At 37.4% G+C, this 23,933-nt stretch overlaps 1 protein-coding gene and 1 pseudogene across 1 annotated transcript in view; one reads left to right on the top strand and one right to left on the bottom strand.

Moving 5' to 3' along the window:
• CCDC125 (coiled-coil domain containing 125) overlaps window positions 1–23,101 on the bottom strand; it is a 28,954-nt gene extending 5,853 nt beyond the window's left edge. The window contains exons 1-11 of the mRNA XM_025170185.2: window positions 21,424–23,101; window positions 19,475–19,846; window positions 17,644–17,702; window positions 12,520–12,606; window positions 11,356–11,433; window positions 8,305–8,390; window positions 8,134–8,216; window positions 6,842–6,957; window positions 5,956–6,063; window positions 4,063–4,237; window positions 108–223 (exon numbers count right to left, since the gene is read on the bottom strand). Coding sequence (XP_025025953.1) covers window positions 108–223; window positions 4,063–4,237; window positions 5,956–6,063; window positions 6,842–6,957; window positions 8,134–8,216; window positions 8,305–8,390; window positions 11,356–11,433; window positions 12,520–12,606; window positions 17,644–17,702; window positions 19,475–19,775 — 1,209 coding nt within the window. The 5' untranslated portion in view covers window positions 19,776–19,846; window positions 21,424–23,101. The remainder of the gene's footprint in view (window positions 1–107; window positions 224–4,062; window positions 4,238–5,955; window positions 6,064–6,841; window positions 6,958–8,133; window positions 8,217–8,304; window positions 8,391–11,355; window positions 11,434–12,519; window positions 12,607–17,643; window positions 17,703–19,474; window positions 19,847–21,423) is intronic.
• LOC148213757 (uncharacterized) overlaps window positions 1–23,933 on the top strand; it is a 261,467-nt pseudogene that overhangs the window by 201,710 nt on the left and 35,824 nt on the right.

The following is a 23,933-nucleotide window of genomic DNA, read 5'->3' as shown; positions in this document are numbered from 1 at the left end:
AAGAAATTAAGAAATATTGCAGTCAAACAGGCAGTATATACATATATTTGTTCAGACATATATAATACTATTAATATAGCCTCTGAAATCATGTAAGAGATACCAACCAGGTCTATTAGCATCCTAATGATCTCCAGTGGATTATCCAGTTCTTCTACTGTCTTACTATCGGTGCCAGAAGCAAGCATGCCCATCAGCTTTTCTCCCAGACTTTTTCTTTTTTCTTGAAACAAGGAAACACCAGGAAAAAAGGTGGGGGGTGGATATGGTATCACATTAAAAAAAAAATCTAATTAGGTATTGAAAAGTTTATATATATATATTTATTAATTTATATGACTGCCCATCTCACCAGTGTGACTGTAGATGGCTAACATGGATTAAAATACAATATAAATACAATATATATTTAAAAGAAGAAATACTGTTCCCAATCAACTGACACATAGTGGCTCCTGAAAATACCTTTCACCAATAGTGTGGGCTCAATTACTTCCTGGCCCCCATGCCTGGGAAATTCAAGGATTTCCAAAAGCTGAGCAGAGTTGGGTCCAGCTGAGCCACAGGTAGTACAGTGTTTCAGAGGGCAGCTCCTGAAAAGGCGTGCTTCCTGAGCTGCCCTAGATGAGAACCCCTAATAGAAGGGACCCAGAGCGTGCCCTCCTGCCTGACCTATTGGGATGGGTAGAAACAATGGCAGAAAGGCAGTCCTCAAATACCCTAGCCCCATGGCATGTACTGTAGGGCTTTACAGGTAATAACCAGCATCTTGAATTGCCCTTGGAAGGAAACTGGAAGCCAGCGCAGCTTGCAAAGCAAAGGTGTAATAGGGGCATAGTGAGGCACACCCATAACTGCCCATGCTGGTGTATTCTGGACCAATTGAACTTTCCAGGTGTTCTTCAAGGGCAGCCCCATGTAAAACACATTGCAGTAATCTACTCAGGAAGTTAACAAAGCATAGTCCAAATTCCAAATAAAATTGAAACTACCATAATTTATATCATTAAAGATGGTATATATCTCACATATAGTTTTCAAAAGTACCTTTCATTTTTGTGATTATTATATTTTTAATACTCCAAATAAAAATCAGAAAATACATTTCAAAGAGCAGGGCAATATTTCTGCATGCTTAAGAAATGCATATACCTCTTATATTCAGAGGTATATAAGATGAAGACAATATGTCTAGATCTTAGAAAAATTATTGAATTGTTTAAGAATAACAATTTATTGTATGCATTTGTTGCTAACTGTTCACAGACTCCTTTACAAAGCTTACAAAAAGAAAGAGAGAAAATAAAATCTATGAAAATAATTATCACAGTACTTTATCTTTGCAAGCAACCATCTCTAGAAAAATTAAAGTTACTGGAAAAAAAAGAACCTGGAGGTTAAAAAGCATAAAATGTATATAAACTGAGAACAGGATCTACACAAAACAACCTCCCCACGTTAATTAAATAGCAGTGAATCATTTAAAAAATGTCTTAAGAAACCAACTATGGGATTACACATTTCATAATATGTAACTTTACAATATTCTCATAGACTACCAAGTAGAAGTTATGCATATGTGTGAAAATGCTTCCCTCTGTGCTTTTAATTTGAACTGTTGTAAAATGTATTTTAGCAGTAGCTCTTTGGCCTATAGTTATGTTTCACCTTTTCCATAATCTTGGAATGATTATGATCTCTCCACACAGCCGTTTGCTCCAGATTATAAATGTTATACTGAACAAATCTTGGAAGATAATATTGCAATATATTTATCACTTCTAATATAGTTTTAGAACTTGGCCAGCTAATCTGTTTGGTACAATACTGAGTTAATCCTCTCTAGGAATTCTGTAGTCTATCCTGATATGATTAATTAAGTTTAATGTGCTAAAAAAAATCAGAGACAAACAAAAAAAATACATTTAGATACCAACAATATAAAAATTGTCTAAATAAATCTATTTGTGAATCCAATTTTTGCAAATATTAACTTTTGCTATGCAAAAATTGTGACATTATAGGTAAAAAAAATTTCTTTATTTGATAAAAGAAAGTCAGTATAATATTAGTCCAACTGACATGGGATGTCTAACCATGAGGGAAAGATGAAGCTTCATCAGCTGTCATTACAAAAGAAATATTGTAGCAATACATGAACAATGGATTCAACAGTGCCTGAGCCACAAGGTCAAGTTTGACAAGCTACAAGGACTTTGTTAAACTTGTCATATAGAAATACTGAGCATAAGATGTTAAACCTGGCTTTAAAGAAGAATCTTTGTTGAAAGAGTGCATAGTGAAGGAAGTGATATAATGTCATCTAGGATGTTCTGATAGGCTTTGCGATCAGGCTAGTCTCATTTTGATACTCCTTATCCAAACGCTTTTCTCTGATTATTTTCTTAGCCTAAGTAAATTCTAAGAAATGTACAAAGTCTACAGACAGGGCACAATAATGGTTTTTCCAAAACTGCATGAAGGATGAAAATTTGTCAGACAAGAAGAGAAGTCAGCCTTGAAGGGAAATAAAGGCATTTACTTCAAACTAATCTCTCAGCTGCATGGCATACACATTTTGGTCACTGTTATTAACTTGCATTGTATCCAGTTACTTATATTTAGGATAAGGACTCATCTGTGAACCCTAGAGCAACTGATCTAAACATCTAATGGCAAATAATTTTGAAGCTGCAGGAATTTTTTTCTCTGCTTCTCCCCCCCCCCTTTTTCTGCTTTTTTGTGGAAGATTTGAGAATTGCTTAAGAGCTTCCTTGAGCCTGTGATATCACAAAGTATATGTGCTTTCCATGACCCTGAATCCTGGAATACTACAGCAATATATTTAAAACTACTCGTTCAGTCTCCTATCCTCCTATAATCTAATTCCATTTCTTAGGATTTTTTGGTCTTGCCATCATTGGTCTTGATTACCGGTTGCATTGCCCTACAGTATTGGACTAAGCTTTTGAGAACTTGCCTGAGTCCAACTGGAGTCTTCAAAATAATTGCTATATTTTTTGCATACAGCAAGACTGGGACAATCATATCCATTATTTTGGGCAGATGGTGGCTGAAATATGAGTTTCCTTGCAAATCAGTTTGTATATAAATTGAGCAAGGAAGGAGCCATCTTGATGAAATCAAGACATTCTTAATCACTTACATCAGGGTTGTTAATCTTTTTGTGCCATGGACCCCTTTGAGATTCTTGTGAAATCTATGGACCCCTTCTCAGCTAAATTTCAGTTACAGGTTAGTGAAAATAAAGGTGTATTTTTTTCCCATCCAAGTTGACAAACCTCCTGAAATCTATCACCAAGTTAAGAACCCGACTTAGATGAAGCTTTTGAGCACCATCTCTCCCTCTCCAGATGCATGCTATATTCTTAAACATATTCCCAATCCTATTATCTGCCTAACAGGAAGCTATGAGTCAACCTGAATGGGAGTATAGGGCATGATTTACTTTTTAATCATCCACAATCCAAAACAAAGGCCTAAAAAATTCTTCCATGGCCCTGTTGATGCCATTACTTGCCATATCTATTGCAGCACTTAGGGCTAGACAAAAAATTGTAGCGCAGCTCCATGGCAAAAAAGGTTGCTATTCCAACACTAATGCTAGAGAATGACAGCTGACATTCACAACTCTAAGGCACACCCTGATAACTAATCGACAGGTTGGCCATGCTATCTCAATTGATTAACTGTCTTTTGAGGCGATTATTAAAGTTATATCTCTGCTATTCTGTCCAACAAATCAGTCATTAGTAGATCCTTTAATAATCAGATGCCATAAATATGTGAATCAGCTCTAAGCTCTCTTGGTAGGACTATGTCACCCTGTTGTTGCTGTATTCAGTAGAGTGAACACTAATACATACTTATTTCTAAGATTGCCTTGGAAAGGTTTTTGTCATAAAAAAATGAAAATTGGTGATAGTTACATGAATCCTTTGGATAATGAAGGGATTTTTTTCAACAAAAGTTTAAATGCTAAACAATATTGCCAATACCAAGTTATTTTCACTGAAAAATATGTATAATGGAAAGAATTACCATATTCTTTGGTGCTTTTCCACTTTGCTGTTTTAGTTTCTTTTCTGCAGATCTTACTCATCTGTGCAAGCCTGAAAGCCTGGTCCTTCCTCCGCATCAGCTGCTGCTCAAAAGCTATTCTGAAGGCATCTGCCATTATATAAGCTTCTTCTTTACTCTTCTTCAGAAGTTCAAACTGTTATTTTTTTTCAATTAAGATAAGTTTTAGATTGCATTTTTTAAAATAAGAATGAAATCCACATGTCTATGCTTACAATAAAGTTATTGCTTCCTCAGCTTAAGCAGAAATCCACATAGAATTTGACTATAATTTCCCCAAAGAATTACATTTTTTAAAAAAAGCTGTTGACAATACAGAGGAGACAAGGTCATTTTTTGCCTTGCAATGTGAATTAATAGTAGAAAGCAGAGTTTCTACAAACATGAATATCACTTACTAATCCTCCCATAAGAACCTCTTCATGGGCAACATGTTTAAAAAAGCTTTCTTTCCCCTCTAGAACAGAATCAAGAACACAAAGATTTGCTGGCTATTCAAATTGAGTTACCTACTAAATCTAATGAATGTCTATGCACCCTGATCTTCAGTTCTATTCTCTGTTGATTAATCAAGCTGGAGTTGATGGATATATATATTTCATTATATGACCAGGTGTAGAGCTAAAACAACTTGGTGGAGTAAAGGGGGAGCAAAGCAAAGGACATTATTAGGGAAACAAAGATTTGGATATATACTACGTACTTATAAAATTATTATTTTGTTGATCTTCTTAATGATGCTGAATACATTTTAGGGCTAAGAAACCATTTTTTCTACATATCAAGTACATTTGACAACTCTCTAACTCCAAATCCTACCAACAGCAATGATAGTCAAATCCCTGAGCTAATCCTTTATCTTCTACTGCATTTCCTAAGACACAGAATCTGCTTTTCTTTGAGGCATTTCATTTCACATATCTGTACTTGTCACTGATTATTTATTCAGAAAACAGGCAAAATGCTTCTTAAAAGCTATTGAATTAGTTCAAACTTTCTAGTCTACTTCTCATGTCATTTTTTCCCCTTTCTTTTCAGAACTATATGGCAGGAGACTATGGTACAGGAAGAGATATAAATCTGCAGGAGAGGTGTCCCAATACTTCCCACAGACCAGTGTTTCTGAACCTTGGGAACTTTAAGATGTGTGGACTTCAACTCCCAGAATTCCCCAGCCAGCCAACTTCGGTCCATACATCTTAAAAGTTCCCAAAGTTCAGAAACACTGACATAGACAGTGTCACTCAGCCCACCTTACGGAAAGGATTGAAGGTAAGCAAGGGGCTGATTGCTGAGAGGGTAAATACGTTTCCTATAAAACTAGTTGAACTGGCTTCTGCTAGCAGCTTTCTGAGTGGATGAAAGTTTCTTAACATAATTTGTTTGAACTATGGAACTGTGGCTGTATTAACTGATACTAATTCTGTTGGGTGACTGGGGAAACATAAGTTTGAGCAAAGAGTATCTTTTAGCCTGAAAGAGGGCTAAAAAGTAGATGTGCAAAGAAAGAAGGAGATGTATTGGTAAGATGAATGGAAATCTGTTATATTGGGATGAGGACAGAGTAGCTCACTATCAGAACTCAACATGTTACATTTTCATGGGTCACCTCCATCTAAAACAAAGTTTGAAAAATATATTTAAATACGTAGACCTGCCATTATTTATATATCTATTCTACTTGCAGTTTGAAGCATCTGTCAGTAAATGAAAAAGAAAAGAAAAACATATTGATATAACAGCTGCCTAAGTATTGTATTTTTACAACAGCAACATTTGACATTATTTCTCACATGGCAAGGCTTCACACCTGACATGTTAGCAAAATAGTGCTTTTAACTGAAGCTCAAATACCTCTTGCTTGAGTTGAAGAAGCTGCTTTCGAGTTGCTGCTGACATCTTGGCACAGGAACAGGGTTCTCCTTCGGGGCCATTGCAAGCGCAGGCTCCAAGTACTGCCAACTTCCAATTCAAATGAATTCCAGCAGTTATTTTAAAATCCAGCTCACTGACAAATACAGGCTGGTTCACATGCTTAGCTATAACACGATTATTTGGAGCTTAACAGGAAATACAAATAGTCTATCGTGACTTTGCATGAATTAATCAGTGTGGTTGTTCAAAAATCCATGGTTATGCATTCCTGGTGTCCCTCCTTAGCTTTCTTTGTAAGACAGGACACTAAGTTTTATTTAAGTGTAATGGCATTTCTTTATGATCAGATTGGACTGCATCCTGAAGAGCTCTTTCATGCTTGGCAAGGTTTTCTGTTGCAGAAGAAACCTTTAAATTGATTACTCCAGGTCACGCTAAGTCACATCTTAGTGAAATATGGGGTAACATCTTTCAGTTCCATTTTCTTCCACCTAACTTCTCTTACAGCTCAAAAGAGGAATTCAGTGGTTTCTGTTTTTGATTAACAATAACCAGCTATATTATCTGGATGACAATTCTGGATACATGTGATACAATAAGTCTCAGTTAATCTTCAATCTCCTGCTACCAGCCACATGGGAGAAGATAAGAAGATCCCAAGGCTCATTAGTGCACATGTCTGCTTCTTCATAATACATAAAAAGAGAACCACAATTACTAGCTTCTCAATTCATGATGTGCACTGAAAAGCTCATGTCAAAATAAATCTACTTCTTTTTTTAAACATTCTTGCTCTTAATACAGTTGTTCTGGAATGATTCATAAGATGTTAGCAAAAGAAATAAGACCATTTTAAAATACATACTTCAAGACCTGTAACCTCAGTAACGCCACTCTTGCTAAGAGACATATTATCTTGAACAAACTTTTGCTGTTTTACATCAAGCATCGCAATCATCTCCAAATGCTGTTGCTCTAAAACTGAAAAAGGTTGAGAAAAAAAGTTTGCTTGTGGCTTACATGGCATATCTGAAATAAAAATCCAAAAATAGAACTTTAATTTGTCTAGAGGCTGCATTTTCTGACTTGAAAATATCCTTATTTTGTAAAGCTGGATGAGGACACACAAGGAGGGAAACATTGTTTGTGTTATGATTGCACATCATGGATAGAGCATAGACATTATTCAGTTAAGCCTTTTCTTATAAAAGGCAATATTATCAATGTACACTATGAGAGCCAGTACTGCATAATGGTTATAGCCTAAGACTAGGATTAGGGTTAGGGTTAGGGTTAGGTTAGGTTAGTTTCATCTTGTGAAACTAGATGGTGTGTGGTGGGAACAAAACTATCTCTTTGCCTTCTAGTAAATCAGGAGTGGGGGGGTTACTAGTCTTGCCCACCATGGCACTTCTTTTGTGGAAGTGTCCAAAGCATGATAACAGAATTCCAAATTTGCTTACTGCCTCAAAAAAGCTATGACCCTTCTGGATAATAGTTCTACTTGCTTGTTAAGTCACAGGCTTTCCTTCAAATAACTATCTGAAAATGATTTCAGAATGGCATAATTACTAGAGACTTGGATAGGTCTGTGGAGACTCAATGTCTAATCCATACTTAGCCATGAAATTTATTGGGGTACTTTGGCCCAAATACTACCTCTCTGTGTAATGTAACTTTCAAGATAATTCCTATGAGAATAAAATTGAAAGAAGAGTATTATGTATACTGCACTGAGCTCCTTGAAGCAAAGGTGGGATATAAATGCAAACAAAGAGATTAATACTAAATGGTATTTTTCTCCAATAAATAAAAAGTTATGTTAATGAAATATAAACAGTAGGGCATAGTTTCGGGTAAGAATGCATCAGATTTTAATCTTCTAACATTGTATTATACGATATGCCTTGATTTTCTTCAAAAGCAACATGACAGTATTACATATTGTACTGAGCATTCATCTATGACTCGTCTACCATTGGAACATCTCTGAATTAAAAACTTGAGCCAAACATGCTTCAAGTGTTTAGCAGAGCACAATAGTAACCTGGACATAGACTTCTCAATACTTTTTTTAGATGTTCACCACCTACATCATCTAAGCCAAGCAATTCACATTTTAAAAAAGAAAACACTGAGAAAGCAGAGGTTACTTACGTTGATTTTCAGACTTTAGTAGTTTAATTTCTTCAGTTTTCAATTTAAGTGTTTCTTTAAATGCAGCATTTTCACAATAAATTCTGTTGACATGGGAAATAACATATTTCAGTCATACCTTTAATATGCTTTCTGCCTAGTGGATGATTAAAAGAACATACTTTAATTTACCTCTCATATTTCTCTGCCCAGGTCTCGTCTACATTTTTTAATTTCTCCTGATTAATTCTGATCTCCCACTGCAGAACATTTATTTCCTATAAACATAAAAGATTTTTTTTCATATTTTAAACATTACATTGTTAGTGAAACTGGATTCAGTTACCTCAAATATATATTCTTTAGAATCATGATATTGCTTTTGCTTTGCAAGAAAAGAATACAAATGCACAATGGAAGATATTGGAATGTTTTACTATAGCCAGTTGCCTGGCAGAACAAGCAAACTGCAAAAGAATTTCTAAGTAATTCTGGTTATCAATAGAAGAGAATATACCTTGCATAGATGAAACCCCACTCCCTTCTAGCACTGAAGATATTACCTAGTTGGGTAACGAAACATCTGCAACAAATCCACCAAGCACAGAGAACACCAAGGACTCCACTATTCTGGTTATATGCTCACTTTTCTCCCCACTATGATTCCTAAGGCAATCTAGGATTGTGGTTTAAATTACCTAAACTTTTTGGCAATTCCTTAAAAATATTACACTATTCAATATTTAAAATTACTGAATCCAGGCACTTCCACACCACTACTTCTCATCTAAATCCTTCCAAAGTGACAATCTTTGCATCTGCCAACTGTAAAATCTGTGAATTTTCAGTGTTCATCACAATCCTATCTGTGTCCTGTCCAGCTCATCAAAAATATAATTAAATCAGCACCAAATCTGCTGCCAGTTTTTGAGTAACAAAAATCCTCTCAGATCCCAACTCTATAAAAAAAGGAAATAAAATAAGTTACTAACTTCCCCCTAGCTTCATGTGTAGTTCATGTTGCATGCATTTGTCTGGATCTTTGCAAAAGGTTTTGAGCAGTTGCTATGAAGGGAAGCTTCCAACCACAAAATTGGTCTTCCTCTAGCATTTAAGAGTCTCTTGTGAGCTGTGATGGTGAAATTATAGTATGTTAGTTATTTTCCAACTCGCATTTTCTGTGGCACACTTCTGTGAAGGCTAGAATGGGGAAATGAAGAGATGCATTTAAGCAGACACCAAGAAAAACTGATGGGTGTCCAGGAGCAAAAGTTCCTGTCAATAGGAAAATAGACCACCTACAAACTGAGGAGATGAATGCTGTAAAGAAAAACAGTAGTTTTCCTCCAGTTTCAAGTAAACTGCAACAGACCCAGAAAAAAAAAGTCTCCACTCTCAGAGCCAGCTGACTTTGTGTCACAGCTGGTTCCAAACTAGTGTCAAATTCACATGTGGAGGTTGCCTCAGTAACTGTAGTTAATTATGACAAAAGACAAAAATATTTAGTAAAAAAATGTTTCTATTTTTTGTTTCTATTAAAGAACAAATGCATCCTATGGATTCACATTGTCATGCAACCAATTAACCTCATGGGCTGACAAACCAAATCTCTCATATACGAACTTAAACTGCATTATCATGTATTTTACTGGGGGGGAAAGAGCTGTGGGGAAGTGTTTCTTTGGGTTTGGAGAATTATCTACACTTATCCTTGGGCTGTTCCTCACAGCTACAATAATGTGCTTTCTTCCTGCCCTTGAGTTAGGAGGAAACCATGTTGAGGTAAAATGCGCTGCCCCCACAGCCTACCTTTACTACACCTCAGCAGCCAGGTTGGTCAATGTTACTGCCTTCTTCCACTGTAATGCAGGATCCTTTTTAGGCAGAAACTGCTGGATTCATAGCCATCCTTTCCTCTCCTACTCAGTGTCACCTACCAGCAGGAAAACCAACCACCAACTGCTGTCCTGAATGTGTAGCAATGCAGAGTTTGGTGTTCCAACTGTCATTTTTATTATCAGACTGATAACAAAGAACTATAGGCTTCTAACATTTGTTCTCTAAGCCTAGTAATCCCCCAGCTTTGCTTTCTCCTGGGCCCCAGGAAAGGGACCATTGTGCTCTGGTGCTTACAGGGTCTACCTCTAAAGAAACCCCCTGGCTTGCTCTGCTGAGATGGGGTTGCCATTCAACAAAGCTTATGCCATACCCCTGGCTGTTTGTGATGGAAGTCAGGTCATTGCCTCTGGCTGATGCTGGACTGATCAACTCTTCTAGATGACTAACAACATAGGGCATTCAACTGTTATCTGAGAATTCATGGCCCCTGCACCCGAGTCAGCTCAATAACTTGTCTATGTGCCAACACTATGTGTCCTGAGCTTGCTAGATCTCAGCTGGTGAACCTCCCAGAGATCTAGCAAGCCGATCAAATCTAGCAAGCTGATCAAGTTTCTGATTTTTTTCAAGTAGTTGGATACACATAATTTCCCTTCCTACATTTGCCAGTCCTCCAGAATCCTTTAAAGGGCAAAAGCTTAGTAATGAGAATATTCATCACTTGGATCTCTTCCATGAGATCTATATTCCCATGTCCAAAGACCCCAGAAGAAACATTAGTCTGCTCAAGTGAGATGTCCAGTCTTTCTCACTGCCACAGTCAAAATGCTCCTGGAGGTACAGAGTCCAGCAGCTGCAAAGGAGAGGCAGCCGCACAACAGACCTGCCATAACTGGAGCTGAGCAGATGGCTGGTCCTGAACATGTCCTCCAAAGGCTCCTCCTCCACATACCTAGAATCTCTGCATCAGAGGTCTCAGGTTGAGGTAATAGGGAAGACACTACTTTCACGCTAGAACACTTTAGGTTGTTTCAACAGCATGCCAACTATGAGATGGAGACTATGTCATGAGCACATATCCTCAACAAATGGTTAGTGGGGTTCATGCTGTGGTAAGCTGGATGGGTTGATGAGCCCTCTGTTTCTGAAGTCCATCGAAGTATATAAATACAAAGATCTGGACCATAACATGTAAAAATGGAACATAGTTCTCTGATGCCCCCTAAAGTTCATCAGAACATTCAGTGGAGCCAACTGCTTCAGAAGAGTACCAGCCCACTGAAAAAAATGGTCTTAAGCATGGCTAAACTGTGTTGGTTTGTAATTCAGTGCTACACCGTCATGCAGCACCACATTCCAACTCTTTTTCTCCTTTGTCAGGGACAGTATAAGATACATTCTTACCTTTTCTAAAGATCGTCTTTGTTGCTCTGTTTTTATAAATACTGCTTTAGTATGACTAGTAGCTTTGTCCAAAACAGCCTGAGAAATATATAAAACAAAAAGTGGAAATATTCCATATCACAGATCATCTTAAATTTGAAATCAGTGCTTATAGATTAAGACAATCAACAAAAGCTGCTGCTCTACAATAGAACGATAATGTACATTAAAAAAAAAAGAATCAAAATGTGGTACTGCAAGTGCAATATCACAAGCTATATAAAGAGCAAAAATACAATTCTTGTTTTGAAATAAAAAGTGTTATCTAGCAGAAAAAAGAAAACTAAATGCTGGTAATTTGGGGGGGGGAGGGGTGCCAAGGAGATCCTAAAAACGAAAATATATCAAAAAAAAAAGGGATATCACTAATCTGTCTTCTGGCAAATGTGTGCTTTGTGACTATCTATGCCTGCCTGTGACAGTCATTTTGTGAGAGCAGCAAGACACGTGCCCAAAATTCCAGATGTCTTCACTGCTCCCAAAAGGTTGCCTACTCAGCTCCCACATCAGGGTTTTTCAAACTGTATTCTGCCAAACCCACAGAGTGTTCTGTGAGAACCTGATGAGGTTCTATAAGAGACTACGAGCCAAAAAAAAAAAAAGTTCACTCAAACACAGTTCCAGAAGTGTTCAGAACAATTTTTCTAAGGTATGGTGGAAAAGGCACTGGGGGTGGGGGTTATTTCTCTGTCTGAGAGACAGTTTCCACAGTTTAAAAAGCTTGAAATCACCTGTTCTACATAACAGATCCTCAACTCATTACTGAAACACCAACAGATCTTCCATTGCTCAATAACTGTCAAGTCTATCGTAATACCCTAATGCTACACATAAACCCAAATAAGGCTAAAAAGATACGGCTTAAATTAAACATAGATGAAGCAAGCATTAGGGAGAATCCACTCCTTTATGTGCACTTCTGTCTACAAGGTACATGGATATGGGTGAATCATACATATAACATTTAAGCTTATATAATTTAGACATAATATACAGTACTGAAAATGTATAATGTTACCTTTTCATCCTCATATAAAGAAAATAAACTATAATGTACTGTTAGTATTACATGTTAGTTATAAATGCTAACCTAGCTGTTACATTTTAAACTTTTATTTAAGTTACCATGCTCTGCAGAATTTTTAAAGCTTGCTCTTTGCCTTCAAGTTGTCTTTGAGATGCTTCCAATTCCACTCTTAAAATTTCTACTTCCTAGAAAAAAAATTAAAAAGGTTAAACAAAACTTTAGATATAAAGTATGCAGTCCCTTACAATTGTGGAAGATACTTTTGATTGTGGAAGTTGAGGGATTTAACTTTTATTAATTAAAGGTTATACTGCTGCAATCATTACTACTTTCAGTGGTATAAAAGATAAAGCATCCTCTGCTTATAATCACAAATACAATCACAAAATCAAGAATCATAAAAATCCCAAAAGACAACAGTACATAGCATTCCTATGGTGTTATCTAACTAGCGAAACCCTAGAAGGGTAGGGTTAAAGAATTCTCCTTTAACTTTCTCCTGGAAGATCAACAGAATTGGATCAAGTCTTCTTTCCTAGGGAAAGCTATTCCAAAATGTGGTGCCTATAGCAGGAAAACACTTTCTCCTAGCCTCTGCCTCTGCTCAATTAATTTTTTGTAGTGGAGAATTACAAGTATTTTTTCCAGTGATGTTCATATCATACAAGTTTATTCTAGATGAAATAGGTGCTTGAAAGTACCTCAGTACCAAGCCAGTTGAGTTAAAAAATAGCAAATTGCATTCTGAAACCCTTAGGTATCCAGTGCAGGTCCTGGAGTGCAGATGTAAAATGTTCCTGGCATCTCATGCCACTCAGAACATAGTTGGTAGCATTTTGTACCAACTGCAGTTTCTGGGTAACATTTAAAGGCAGCCCAATGTCAGGGCATTGCAGTAGTCCAAACAAGCAGCAACGAGAATAAGAGTTATTGCTATCCGATCCTCCATTCAAGTTAAGGTGTACCAGCTACAGCTGTGCAAAGGCCTTTGGGGTCATGACCTCTATCTGCCTATTCAGTATTAGCTCTGAGTCCAGAAGGATCTCCAAGGTACAGATCTGTTCACCTAGGGGCAGTGCCACCACTTCAAAAGACATTACCAGAGCCAATGGAGAACCTCAACAGACAAACAGAAACTCCATCTTGTTTGGGTTTAACTTCACCCTGTTTGGCTTTTCCCCAAAGCCTCCAGATACTGGGACAGGACTTAAACAATATCACTGGAGCAACCAGGGATGGCAATGCAAGTTGGATTTCACCAGCATATTGATGATTTTGTCACCCAAACTGACAGATGACCTATCTCAGTGGCTTCATATAGAGGTTAAAAAACAGGGAGGACAGAATCAATCTTGTAGTCACTGAACCAGTCTCTCTTGCCTCCCAAACACCAATTAGAACCATCTATTGAGGAAGGATTGGAACCACTTAAACTTACTGCTCCCAATTCTTAATCCCCACAGCCAGCCCAGGAGAAGACCATACTCAATGGCACTGAATGCCACCAAGAAGTTAATAAGAATATAACTCCTGCCATATAGGTTTCATTAAAGTTCATCAACCAGTGCAATCAATGGAGTTTCCATCTCATTCCTGGACCTGAACCCTGACTGAAAAGGGTCCAGTTAATCCACCTCCTCTAGAATGCCCTGTAGTTGCCTCCCTACCATAGCCTCAACAACCTTCCCTAAAAAGGAAAGGTTGGAGACATCACAATAGTTGTCAGTCCATTAGATCTAGGTAACATTTCTTAAGGAGGGGAAGTACTACGTCTCCCTTTAACACTGTAGGAAACACCCCCTTTCACAATGATGTGCTGATCATCTCCCTGATCTGGGTAACTATGCTCCCTCCTGATCTCCCCATAAGTCAGGAGAAGGGATTATACAGCCTGTTTCATAGGAATCCACAGGACTAATCCACAGGACTAAAAGTAGTGCCAGATAACATTGCAAGACAGCATTCCAGCCCCCACCATAGACTCCGACTGTGAAAAGTCAAGACTTCAGTGAATCTCAGTGGCTTTGTTGGCAAAATGCTACACAAAATGGTCACAAATACTAGGTAGGAGGTCTACAACTCCCTTCCCAATATGGAGTTCACTGAATAAATAATGCTTGATAGCCTGCTGATGCAGTAAGGAAGGAGAAGTTAGAATGCTTTGTCTCTCCTACCCTCATGATATAAGCTCAAAGTGACCAAAGTGCTCAATCAGTTTCATATTTAGGTTTCCTTCACCAGCAGTCCAGGTGTTTTTTTTCCAGCCAATTCATCTCCTGAAGCTCCTTAATAAACCAATGAGCCAACCAGGATTGGTAAGCAGAAAAAGAAAGAACTGTATGAATAGCCTGGCTCACCTCTTCCTGTTGTCAGTGGCTATCTAGGCATTCAAGGGAACTACCTACCAGATTGTTAGGAAATTCCTCAAATCCTTAGCAAAATCCTTTGGGCTCCATAAGATGTCTGGAACAGTAGTTTTAATTCACCTTATGACTGGCCCTAATCTTATCCAGACCAGGAAGTGGCCTGACCACAACAACGGGTCAGAAGTTACACCCTTCATATCAATCTCACTAAACAAATGCTCTGAGAACACACGGTTTAATGGATGATAGCCTCCATTTGTTGGGCCCAAGACTTGTGAGGCACTCCCATGGTCTCCATGAACTCCTGAGTTCTTCCAGACCCAACCCAAGAGTCTTAAGACTGAATTCACCCACCATTGCCAGGTGAGGAGATTCCAATACCAGCCCTGAGATAAAATCTAGGAGCTCAGGAGGGATTCTGCTGGGCAGCAGGTTGGCTTGTACATTAACAAGATTCCCAGTTTGATGAACAGACAGTCATACTTAGTCATCTCAGGAACAAAAAACCTGCTCACAAGTAAAATTAGTGCCATCCTGCCTTGGTGTCAAAGGCCTAGAGGGCAGATTTATGACGGAGCAATGTTAGGGCCCTCACCTAAATAGTTTTCAGTAATACACACACCAGGTACATCTACTCATTCTCTGAAGATTATAGATGAGTATAGTTTTGTTACAGATGCCCCTGGCATTTACCATCACAAACCTGAGGTGAAATTTACCAAAGGTTTCTGTCACAAGTTTCACCTCAAACTGTAACTTATTTATACCTCACACCATTCAGAGTGTTTACTTGGCTTGAAGAGTGCTTTTTGAAACATTCCTCAAAATACCGTGCTAGAAAGAAGCTAGGAAGAAAGAGTACATAAAAAGCATTTGATTTATAGAATCCTACTAATTAAGCATTCAAGGTTTTGTGACCCATTCTTAGGCCCCCAATCAAAGAAAACATTTTGGATGCCACTTCATGTTCAACCATGCTATGAGCAAATACAAAAGCCTTCTTTGAAACACATTGTTCCCCTTTAAGCTTGAATTTCTTTTGGAGTTTTACATTCACAGTATACATTCTTAAACCCTGAGTAAAAGAATATATTGGCAAATATAACATTTTTACAGACTGAACTTAAATCAGATCAAGAGCAATAATTCAGTTATAGCAAATGAAGCAGTAACAACGCTTTATAAAGAGCAAAAATATTTAAAATACCTGACACAAAGGCCAGGAATTTTAATCCATTATCACATGTAACAGAATACAGCACTGGTGATACATTCAATTTTTTTATTCTGAAATCTTTTTTCTATGCCGGAATAATATGTCAAACAGAAATAAACAGAAATCTCCTTAAAATGAATTTAAGGGGATTTATATATATTTTAAAGATACCAAGTTGATGTTGACGTTGACACCGGGATGAAGTTTCCCACTGCATTAGCAGTGAAGTTGGAAGTTCATCCTGACCACTTTCAGGCCATTCTGGTTCAAAGACCAATTATGGACTTCAATCTTTTGGCAATCAAATATATTAAAACAGATACTTTCATGTATTTTCTATTCATTAGCTGTTATTGAATCAAAGTGGCTTCTTATAGTCCTCTAAAATGGTCAGTTCCTGAGTGGATCCATAAATCTAGTCCTAAACCATATCTAAAAAATATTTATCTATGACATTTTGTTATACAAGAATCTTCTTTGTAGACCACCAGTACCCAGAACACAGGAGCTTTTCCTCCTCAAAAAAGGCTGAAATGAAAAAAGCAACTATAGCCTGTGGATTCTGGTTGAAATTGTAAACAACCCTGAGACTTTGGAGATAGGCTGGGACACTTGTATAACTCCTTTCATAAAGCAGTTGGGGGGAGGAAGTAGAAGGAAAATTAAAGGAATTTTTCTCCTTAAGCGGTCAAGTCAAATAATAATTGAAGTTTTTCTATAAAGATCTACTACCAGCTGTTGCCAGACATATTACTGGAAACAAACTTTATGTTTCAAGTCACTTATCAGATAATACTGTATGCCATTATTTATTATAACAATACATACAATAGCTGCACTTTAGGATGCAGAAAACCCCACAGATCTGGCATGCCAGTAAAATCAAATATGAATTATTACTGCATATATAATTTCTTTACATAGAACTCTAAATTCATGACTTAATATTTTAACAATAATACACACAATAGCTCTATTCAAAATTCATACACTAAAAAATTATGACTGTGTATTGTCGAAGGCTTTCATGGCCAGAATACGATGGCTGATGTGGGTCTTCCGGGCTGTGTGGCCGTGTTCTGGAAGTTTTGTTTCCTAATGTTTCGCCAGCATCTGTGACCGGCATCTTCAGAGGGCAGGAGCACAGACAGGAGCAGTTCGGGCACAGAGAGAACTGCTCCTGTCTGTGCTCCTGCCCTCTGAAGATGCCGGTCACAGATGCTGGTGGAACGTTAGGAAACAAAACTTCCAGAACACGGCCACACAGCCTGGAAGACCCACACCAGCCACCAATTATGACTGTGTTTTTAACTTTACAGCAACCATTACTTTCATATTATATTTATTCCAGACTCTATAGACCATCTGTATTGTGTTTTTATTTTTTCCTTCTGGGAGAAGAGGAAGATATTTTTCATGTCTAGGGAAAGGAAACTTTTAGAGGCAGATGAATATTTTAAATTAATTTAAATACTTAATTTAAAATTTTTAAAAATTAAATTCTTAATTTATAAAACAAAACTCTTTGATTTTTTTTTTGCTTCCAGATTATGATATATGAAACTCAGGTCACACAAAAACTAAATATGGTATAACATGTATATAAATAAATGATATTCAAAAGTCTAAGTGATACTTACCTCTAAAATTTCCTGCAGACGTTGCTGTAATTCTTCATTTGACGCCTCAGAATTAGACTCTGAATTCACAACAGAAAACAAAAGTATGTGTCTTTGTTTGGAGAGACAGGATACCAATTAAATTTAACTTTACGTTAAATGAACAGTAATTAGTAGCTGGGAGGAAAAACATAATCCTACTTAACTGTTTCAGATGTGGAAGGAAAAAAGCTATGAGTATAAGGCATAGTAAAGCAACAGTAGCCCTTTAAAGGGTAATTATACTTGCTTACCACAACTGAAAAAATTTGCTGGTAGCTATGCTGTCACTGTAATAAAAACCAAAATCAAACACAAAGGACACATGAACTCTAATGCTTGAGGCTGATATTCCTAATTTTATTTTTAATATTAAAAGAAGATAATAGCATAACAGGCAGTACTTAATCTCTGAACATGAAAGAAATGTTAAGATTTAAAAAGTAATGCTTGCGATGAGTACATTTCAAAATAACTGTCTGAAAAACTTGCATGACCACAGTTCATACAAAATGCTGTTTATCAGGAAGAAGAAAACTGTATTTTCTGAAAAATCTGAAAATATGGAATACTGGGAAAATGTGAATTTCCAGATTCTGGATCAGGCAAAATTATTGCATATTCCCTGACTAATAGTACAACTGTCCAGATAGGCCTATTAAACTCTATTCATGGTATCATCCAAATGTGATACATTTATGCTACCACATAGTTAGCATTAAACTCCTGGGTGCTTAGAATTTACAAATTTGTCCATATTTATTGGAATCTTGCATCTAACTGGTTGAGACAGCAAAAAAAAACCCTGAAGATTATCCATTGACATTCCAGTCCTTAGCAATGTATTACATTTTTGATTGCTACCTCCTCTCAACCATTGCCATGAAGGATAATTTGGGGGGGTCAAGCTAAAAACCCCTTACCTAAATATATCTTCCTAGGAAAACTAAACTGTCAGCTCAGCCATAAAACATTTAGAAGACCAAAGAATAGCTGATAAACTAGGAAAAGACAATGGGAGGCAAGCAGAGCTCTGGGAAAGCAAAAGAAAGTAACTCCCCAGAAAGAAACTCTGTTCATGGAATACTGCCTCTTTGTTTTTCAAAACTCCTATTGTCTTTGTAGTCCTGCCCCATTACCTCTAATTACATCCTAATTGACTCACTGACCTTAGTACTGTAGATGCATGTTGTCCTATATCCAATCAAATACTTTGCTATTGTATATACCCAAATAACTTGCTGCTGTACGCAATCACTTGTATATTCAAATTTGCATGAGTCTATACAAAAGGCCTCTGTTTTCATCACTGTCAATATACCAATTTGTGCTTCAATGCAATTGTGTCCCATGTCAGGTTCAAATGTTCCTCTGGGAAAATTTTCCTACAGTCATCTCTTATTTTTAAAGGTACAAGAACAAATTCATTCAAATATTATTTAATTGTATTTTTATTCAAAATTTGTTTATTTTTTTAAAAAATATCACTTTGTGTGCTCCCATGTACATATAAAATGATGCAGGACCAAATATTTATAATCCAACTACTGTAGCATCAATATAAGCCAAAATGGTACCTTCTTTCAAAGAACATAGACCTGGGTCAAAATTATTTCTGAAACTAATATATTATTTATTTTGCTTTGAACATATCTATCTGGAGGAATTTGTAATTAAACTTCCAGCTATCATCTTTAATCATGGTGGTCTAATGAATGGAATTTCTTCTTTATTGGATCAAAACAGTTTATCAACATTAATTTTGTAAAACTTTATGGATTTCGTTACTTAATAACAGTGTTAAAAGGCTTACCAGGACTGGCTTGTTGTTTGCAGTGAACAAATCCATTCATTCCAATTTTTCTGACTGGCACGTCATTCAAACTGTTACATTTTGAGCAATGAAAAAATACTGCTTCATATTCTTCTCCATTGCTTGGCAAGCTCTTCCTTGCAGAACCACTTCTAGGCCGCACTGTATATTTGTGGAAGCCTTCTCGTTCATAAAGATCACTATGTTTTTTAAATCCATTTCCCAAATCTCCGTATAGCATGTCATCTTCACCTTCTGAGGCATCACTCAGTTTGTTCTGCATTAGGGCTGCTTCACACATTGCCAATATAAATAATTTCTTATTCCAGGCTTCCACACTTTCTCAAAATCTTCAGGTAAAGGTATACAGTACTAGAAAACAAATTCATGAAATTTTAGAATCATGTTCAGATTAAGATGCCTCCATTTTTTAATACTTGTTCTAATATACTTACAGATGTTTTAGCCAGCATCTTTTTTATGTTTCCTAACTGATCCAAATCTCCCACCCTTAAAATTATCTTAAAATTATCTAGATATGTGAAACATTTTTTTACTGCATACGAAACAAAACTGATTGCAAAATTAGATTACAAAAGCCCATCACTGTAAAATTGTGCCTTGCTGGCATAAACACACCCAGGTGCTTTGTTTTCTTAAGCAGAGAAAAAAGAAAGCATTGTTTATCTTAATAATTCACGTATTTTAGAAGGTGCACCAAGTTATATGTAGTGGCTAGTTATGCTACAAATAATCCAATTCTACATTTAAGTGCTTTCCAAGTTTTCTTTGATGGAATGCAGTCATTAAAAATATTCTTATTAAATGAACTCTGAGTAATTATTTTTCCTTTGCAAGCAATATTTTAGATGAAGCATCTGTTTATTTCCATATAAAACTTCTGTGCTGTTTTTACACATAGGAAATTGGATCATCAGAAGTACTGTCAGCAATATGACCTAAAATCACAAACTAGAAACATCCAGCACTTTTACTTTCTGATACTTGTAATTTTTTTTTTAATTGCAACCCAATCATCTCCCCAAAATTTAATTTAGTAAGGGGAAAATATCCTTTTTCTACAAATAATCATTATAGGAACTAACACCATTGTTAACAGCATGTATACATTCATCCTCTTCAGATTACCCCATACTTCCATACAACTTATATTAAAAGTTTGATCCTATGCAGATTTCAGCACAATTAAATATAGATGGATTGGTTAACAGATATTATTCATATATTACACAATGTAATAACCCACTATTTATTCAATTGCCACATCCATTGTACTGTATGTATTAAAATTATCAGAACCTTTATACTTTATGCCTGGGTGACAAAAACCCATTTTAACATTTGATGGACCACTAATCTAATCTTAGAAGTAATCCATTACTAGTACAACATATACTGTCCCTTATGTAGGGTGGAATATATGCTACAGCCCACGCTGTCTGTATCTATTTTACAGGTATCAAGAACCTTATTTGTTAAGCACAGTGGCACTCCATTTGTTCGGAATGGGGTCCCCCGCGTCCTATAAAGCACCTTGCAACTAAGCATTCAACAGGTGCAGCTCTGCCTACCACCTCCACGTTGACCAGAACAAATCCCGTTCCTTGTTGGATTACTTGGTCGGGAAAGACAGCCAAACGCCCGCTGCTCCAACCCAGCTGTAATCTCCTGAGAGGTATGCGGACCCGTGGGCACTCCCAGGGAACACGACACCTTCCACAAACACCTCCCTCAGCAGGCCTCCCCGCGGTTCTTCTATTACAAACGAGCGGCAGGTTTCCACAGAGCCAGAGCCCCGGGACTTCTGTCGCAATGTCCTCCACGCCTTCCTTCTCCTCCCTCGACGAACCCGGCGCCCCAGAGCTACCCGTCGCGGCTCCCACGCGAAACCTCGCGATCCAGCGGGGAGACCCCGCTCTCTCCCCCACCTGGCTGGCACGGCTCTCTCCACTTCCTCCTTTGCCAGCCCAGTTCTGGTTTGCTTGGCCGGGCCCTCCCTTCCTCTCGCAGGGCAGAGCAGAGCTTCAACTTTCCCCGACTCTTGGCCGCAACCCCGCCTTCTCCGCACTTAAAGGTGGAGCGCGGCTCAGCTGGCTCGGTCGAACAGAGGCGGAAGCGGGTTCCTGCTCCAAAGTCGGGGTCAGTCCTCCGCCACAAACCACGTCGGAAAACAGAACCAAAGCGAACAAATTTGACGAACGGAATTCGGGGGGTAACCTTAAAACAACTTAATGATAAATCTTTTAAGATTATTGTTAATCTGCCTTCTATTGAGTCAAATAACTGATCCATTTATCTGACTGATTGCCAGCGTCATTTTTTCCTATTCTACCCGGAGATGCTCCGGATTTTTCATACAAACCGTGCACCGAGTCACTGTATTTTCCTCTGTATGGTTTATCAATTTTTAAAAGAGTTTGCAAATAAAGAATGCAAGGCTTTCTTTTCTGATTCAGGGGAAAAAAACAACACAAAAATCTTACAATATTTCCACCAGGAGAAAAAAAAAAAATAACGAAAGCTATAAGCTGAAAAGTGTCTAAACTCAATTTTTACTCAATATGTGAAAGTAATTTCAAGATAATAGGCTATCCGAAATTACTTTTATATATGGTAGTTTACTGAAATCTCTTACAAAAAGTTCCTTTAAACAAAGAATATACTAGTACTAGAAATAACGGTCACTCATGCCCTGGTCACCTCCTGGTTGGATTACTGCAATGCGCTCTACATGGGGCTACCCTTGAAGAGTATTCAGAAGCTACAGCTGGCGCAGAATGCACCAGCGTGGACAGTTCTGAATGCCCCCGGGGGAGTGTACATATACCACCACTGTTATGCAAACTGCATTGATTGCCAGTTTACTTCCGAGTCCAATTCAAGGTGTTGGTTATTACCTTTAAAGCCCTTCATGGCACAGGACCAGGTTATCTGAGGAGCCGTCTCACCCATTATATCAGCCTGCGCCACTCGGTCCGGCAGAAGGGGCATGTTGCAGACCCCACCAGTCAAGGAATTTCGACTGGTGGGATCTAGGAAGAGGGCCTTTTCTGCGGTGGTCCCCACTCTGTGGAACAACCCACCTCCCGAGGTGCAGTGTGCCCCCCTCACGGCCTTCAGGAAAAATGTGAAATCCTGGCTATGCCAGAAGGCCTGGGGGCCAGATGGGGGCTCGCAGCAGTGGAAGTGGCTTGTGGGGTAATTGATTTTGCCCCCCCATCATTTTGAATGTTTTTAGTATTTATGTATACGGTTTGTTTTATAGTCTGACTTTTAATCGATTAATTAATTTTAATTATTTATGTGGCATTACTTTTGTTCATGGGTTTTTGGTTTTAATTGTGAGCCGCCCAGAGTCATCCACTGGGGGAGATGGGCTGCGTACAAATGAAATAAATAAATAAATAAACAAACATACATACATACATACTAGAAATAATACAGGTTCAGGCAGATGTCTGTGAAATACTGATTCTGTAATTAAGCCCTATTTCTAAATTAAGTCATAGTTTGAATGTTTTCTATTACGTAAGCCAATGAGAATCAAACTGATTGTTGGGATGGAAATGAAATAAATAAGTAGTTCTTATTAAATGTTTGCCTTTAGTGTCCTCATTCATTTTCAAAAACCTATTTCTTTGTTCTTCATTATATACAGAAACATGTGATACGAAAGAATCTAAGAACTATTTTGAAAATAAACTATAGTACCAATACCACCAGTATCAGTACCAATTCACTAAAAGATGCAGTATCCAAATAAATAACTTGCTTAAAACATTACTCACAATTTTTACAATAATCAAAGACAAGGATCCTAGAACCAATATCCTGAATGTGCAGAAGGTAAATTAAATCTTGCAGTTCGCCAAGCATCTGCTTTTTAGATACTAGTGTGAACACTACACCTAACAGAAATTACTATCTTCAATGAGATTAGTTCAGTTGCAATACTAGAAACATTTAACAATTTTTAACAAAATGGTAACTTTTTCTATGAGAACTTTACAGTTTCCGTTAAACGAAGTAATACTTTTAGCAAAGAGTGACTAAAAAATTGATTTATGAGAGACTTTCTAAAAGGTACCTTTTTATAGGTAGTCCTTATTTAGCGACCAAAATTGGAACTGGCAACTCAGTTGCTAAGCAAAGCAGCCCCTAATGAAACCCCAACTATGCTTATGATCTTAGCTTTCCTTTGCTTTACAGACCTGCAAAGGTTGTAAATGTGAGAACTGGTTGTAAAGTTACTTTTCCATCACTGTCATAACTGCAGCCACTAAATGAGGACTACCTGTGCTACCACTGTAGGAGTACTGTAAAATAGTATCATTGACTCAATTTATGAATAGAGAAGAAATATTTGTTACCCAATTTTAAAACCACCTCATGTTGATCCAATTTAAGGGGGATTTGTAACCATTTCCCTTTCTTTTCC

This window comes from Python bivittatus, unplaced genomic scaffold, assembly GCF_059951505.1.
Source record: "Python bivittatus isolate LINGU-HERP-01145 unplaced genomic scaffold, Pbiv_v1 ctg000850_np1212, whole genome shotgun sequence".
NCBI lineage: Eukaryota > Metazoa > Chordata > Lepidosauria > Squamata > Pythonidae > Python > Python bivittatus.
Note: the sequence above shows the minus strand (reverse complement) of the source record. Positions and strands in the feature narration are given on the sequence as shown.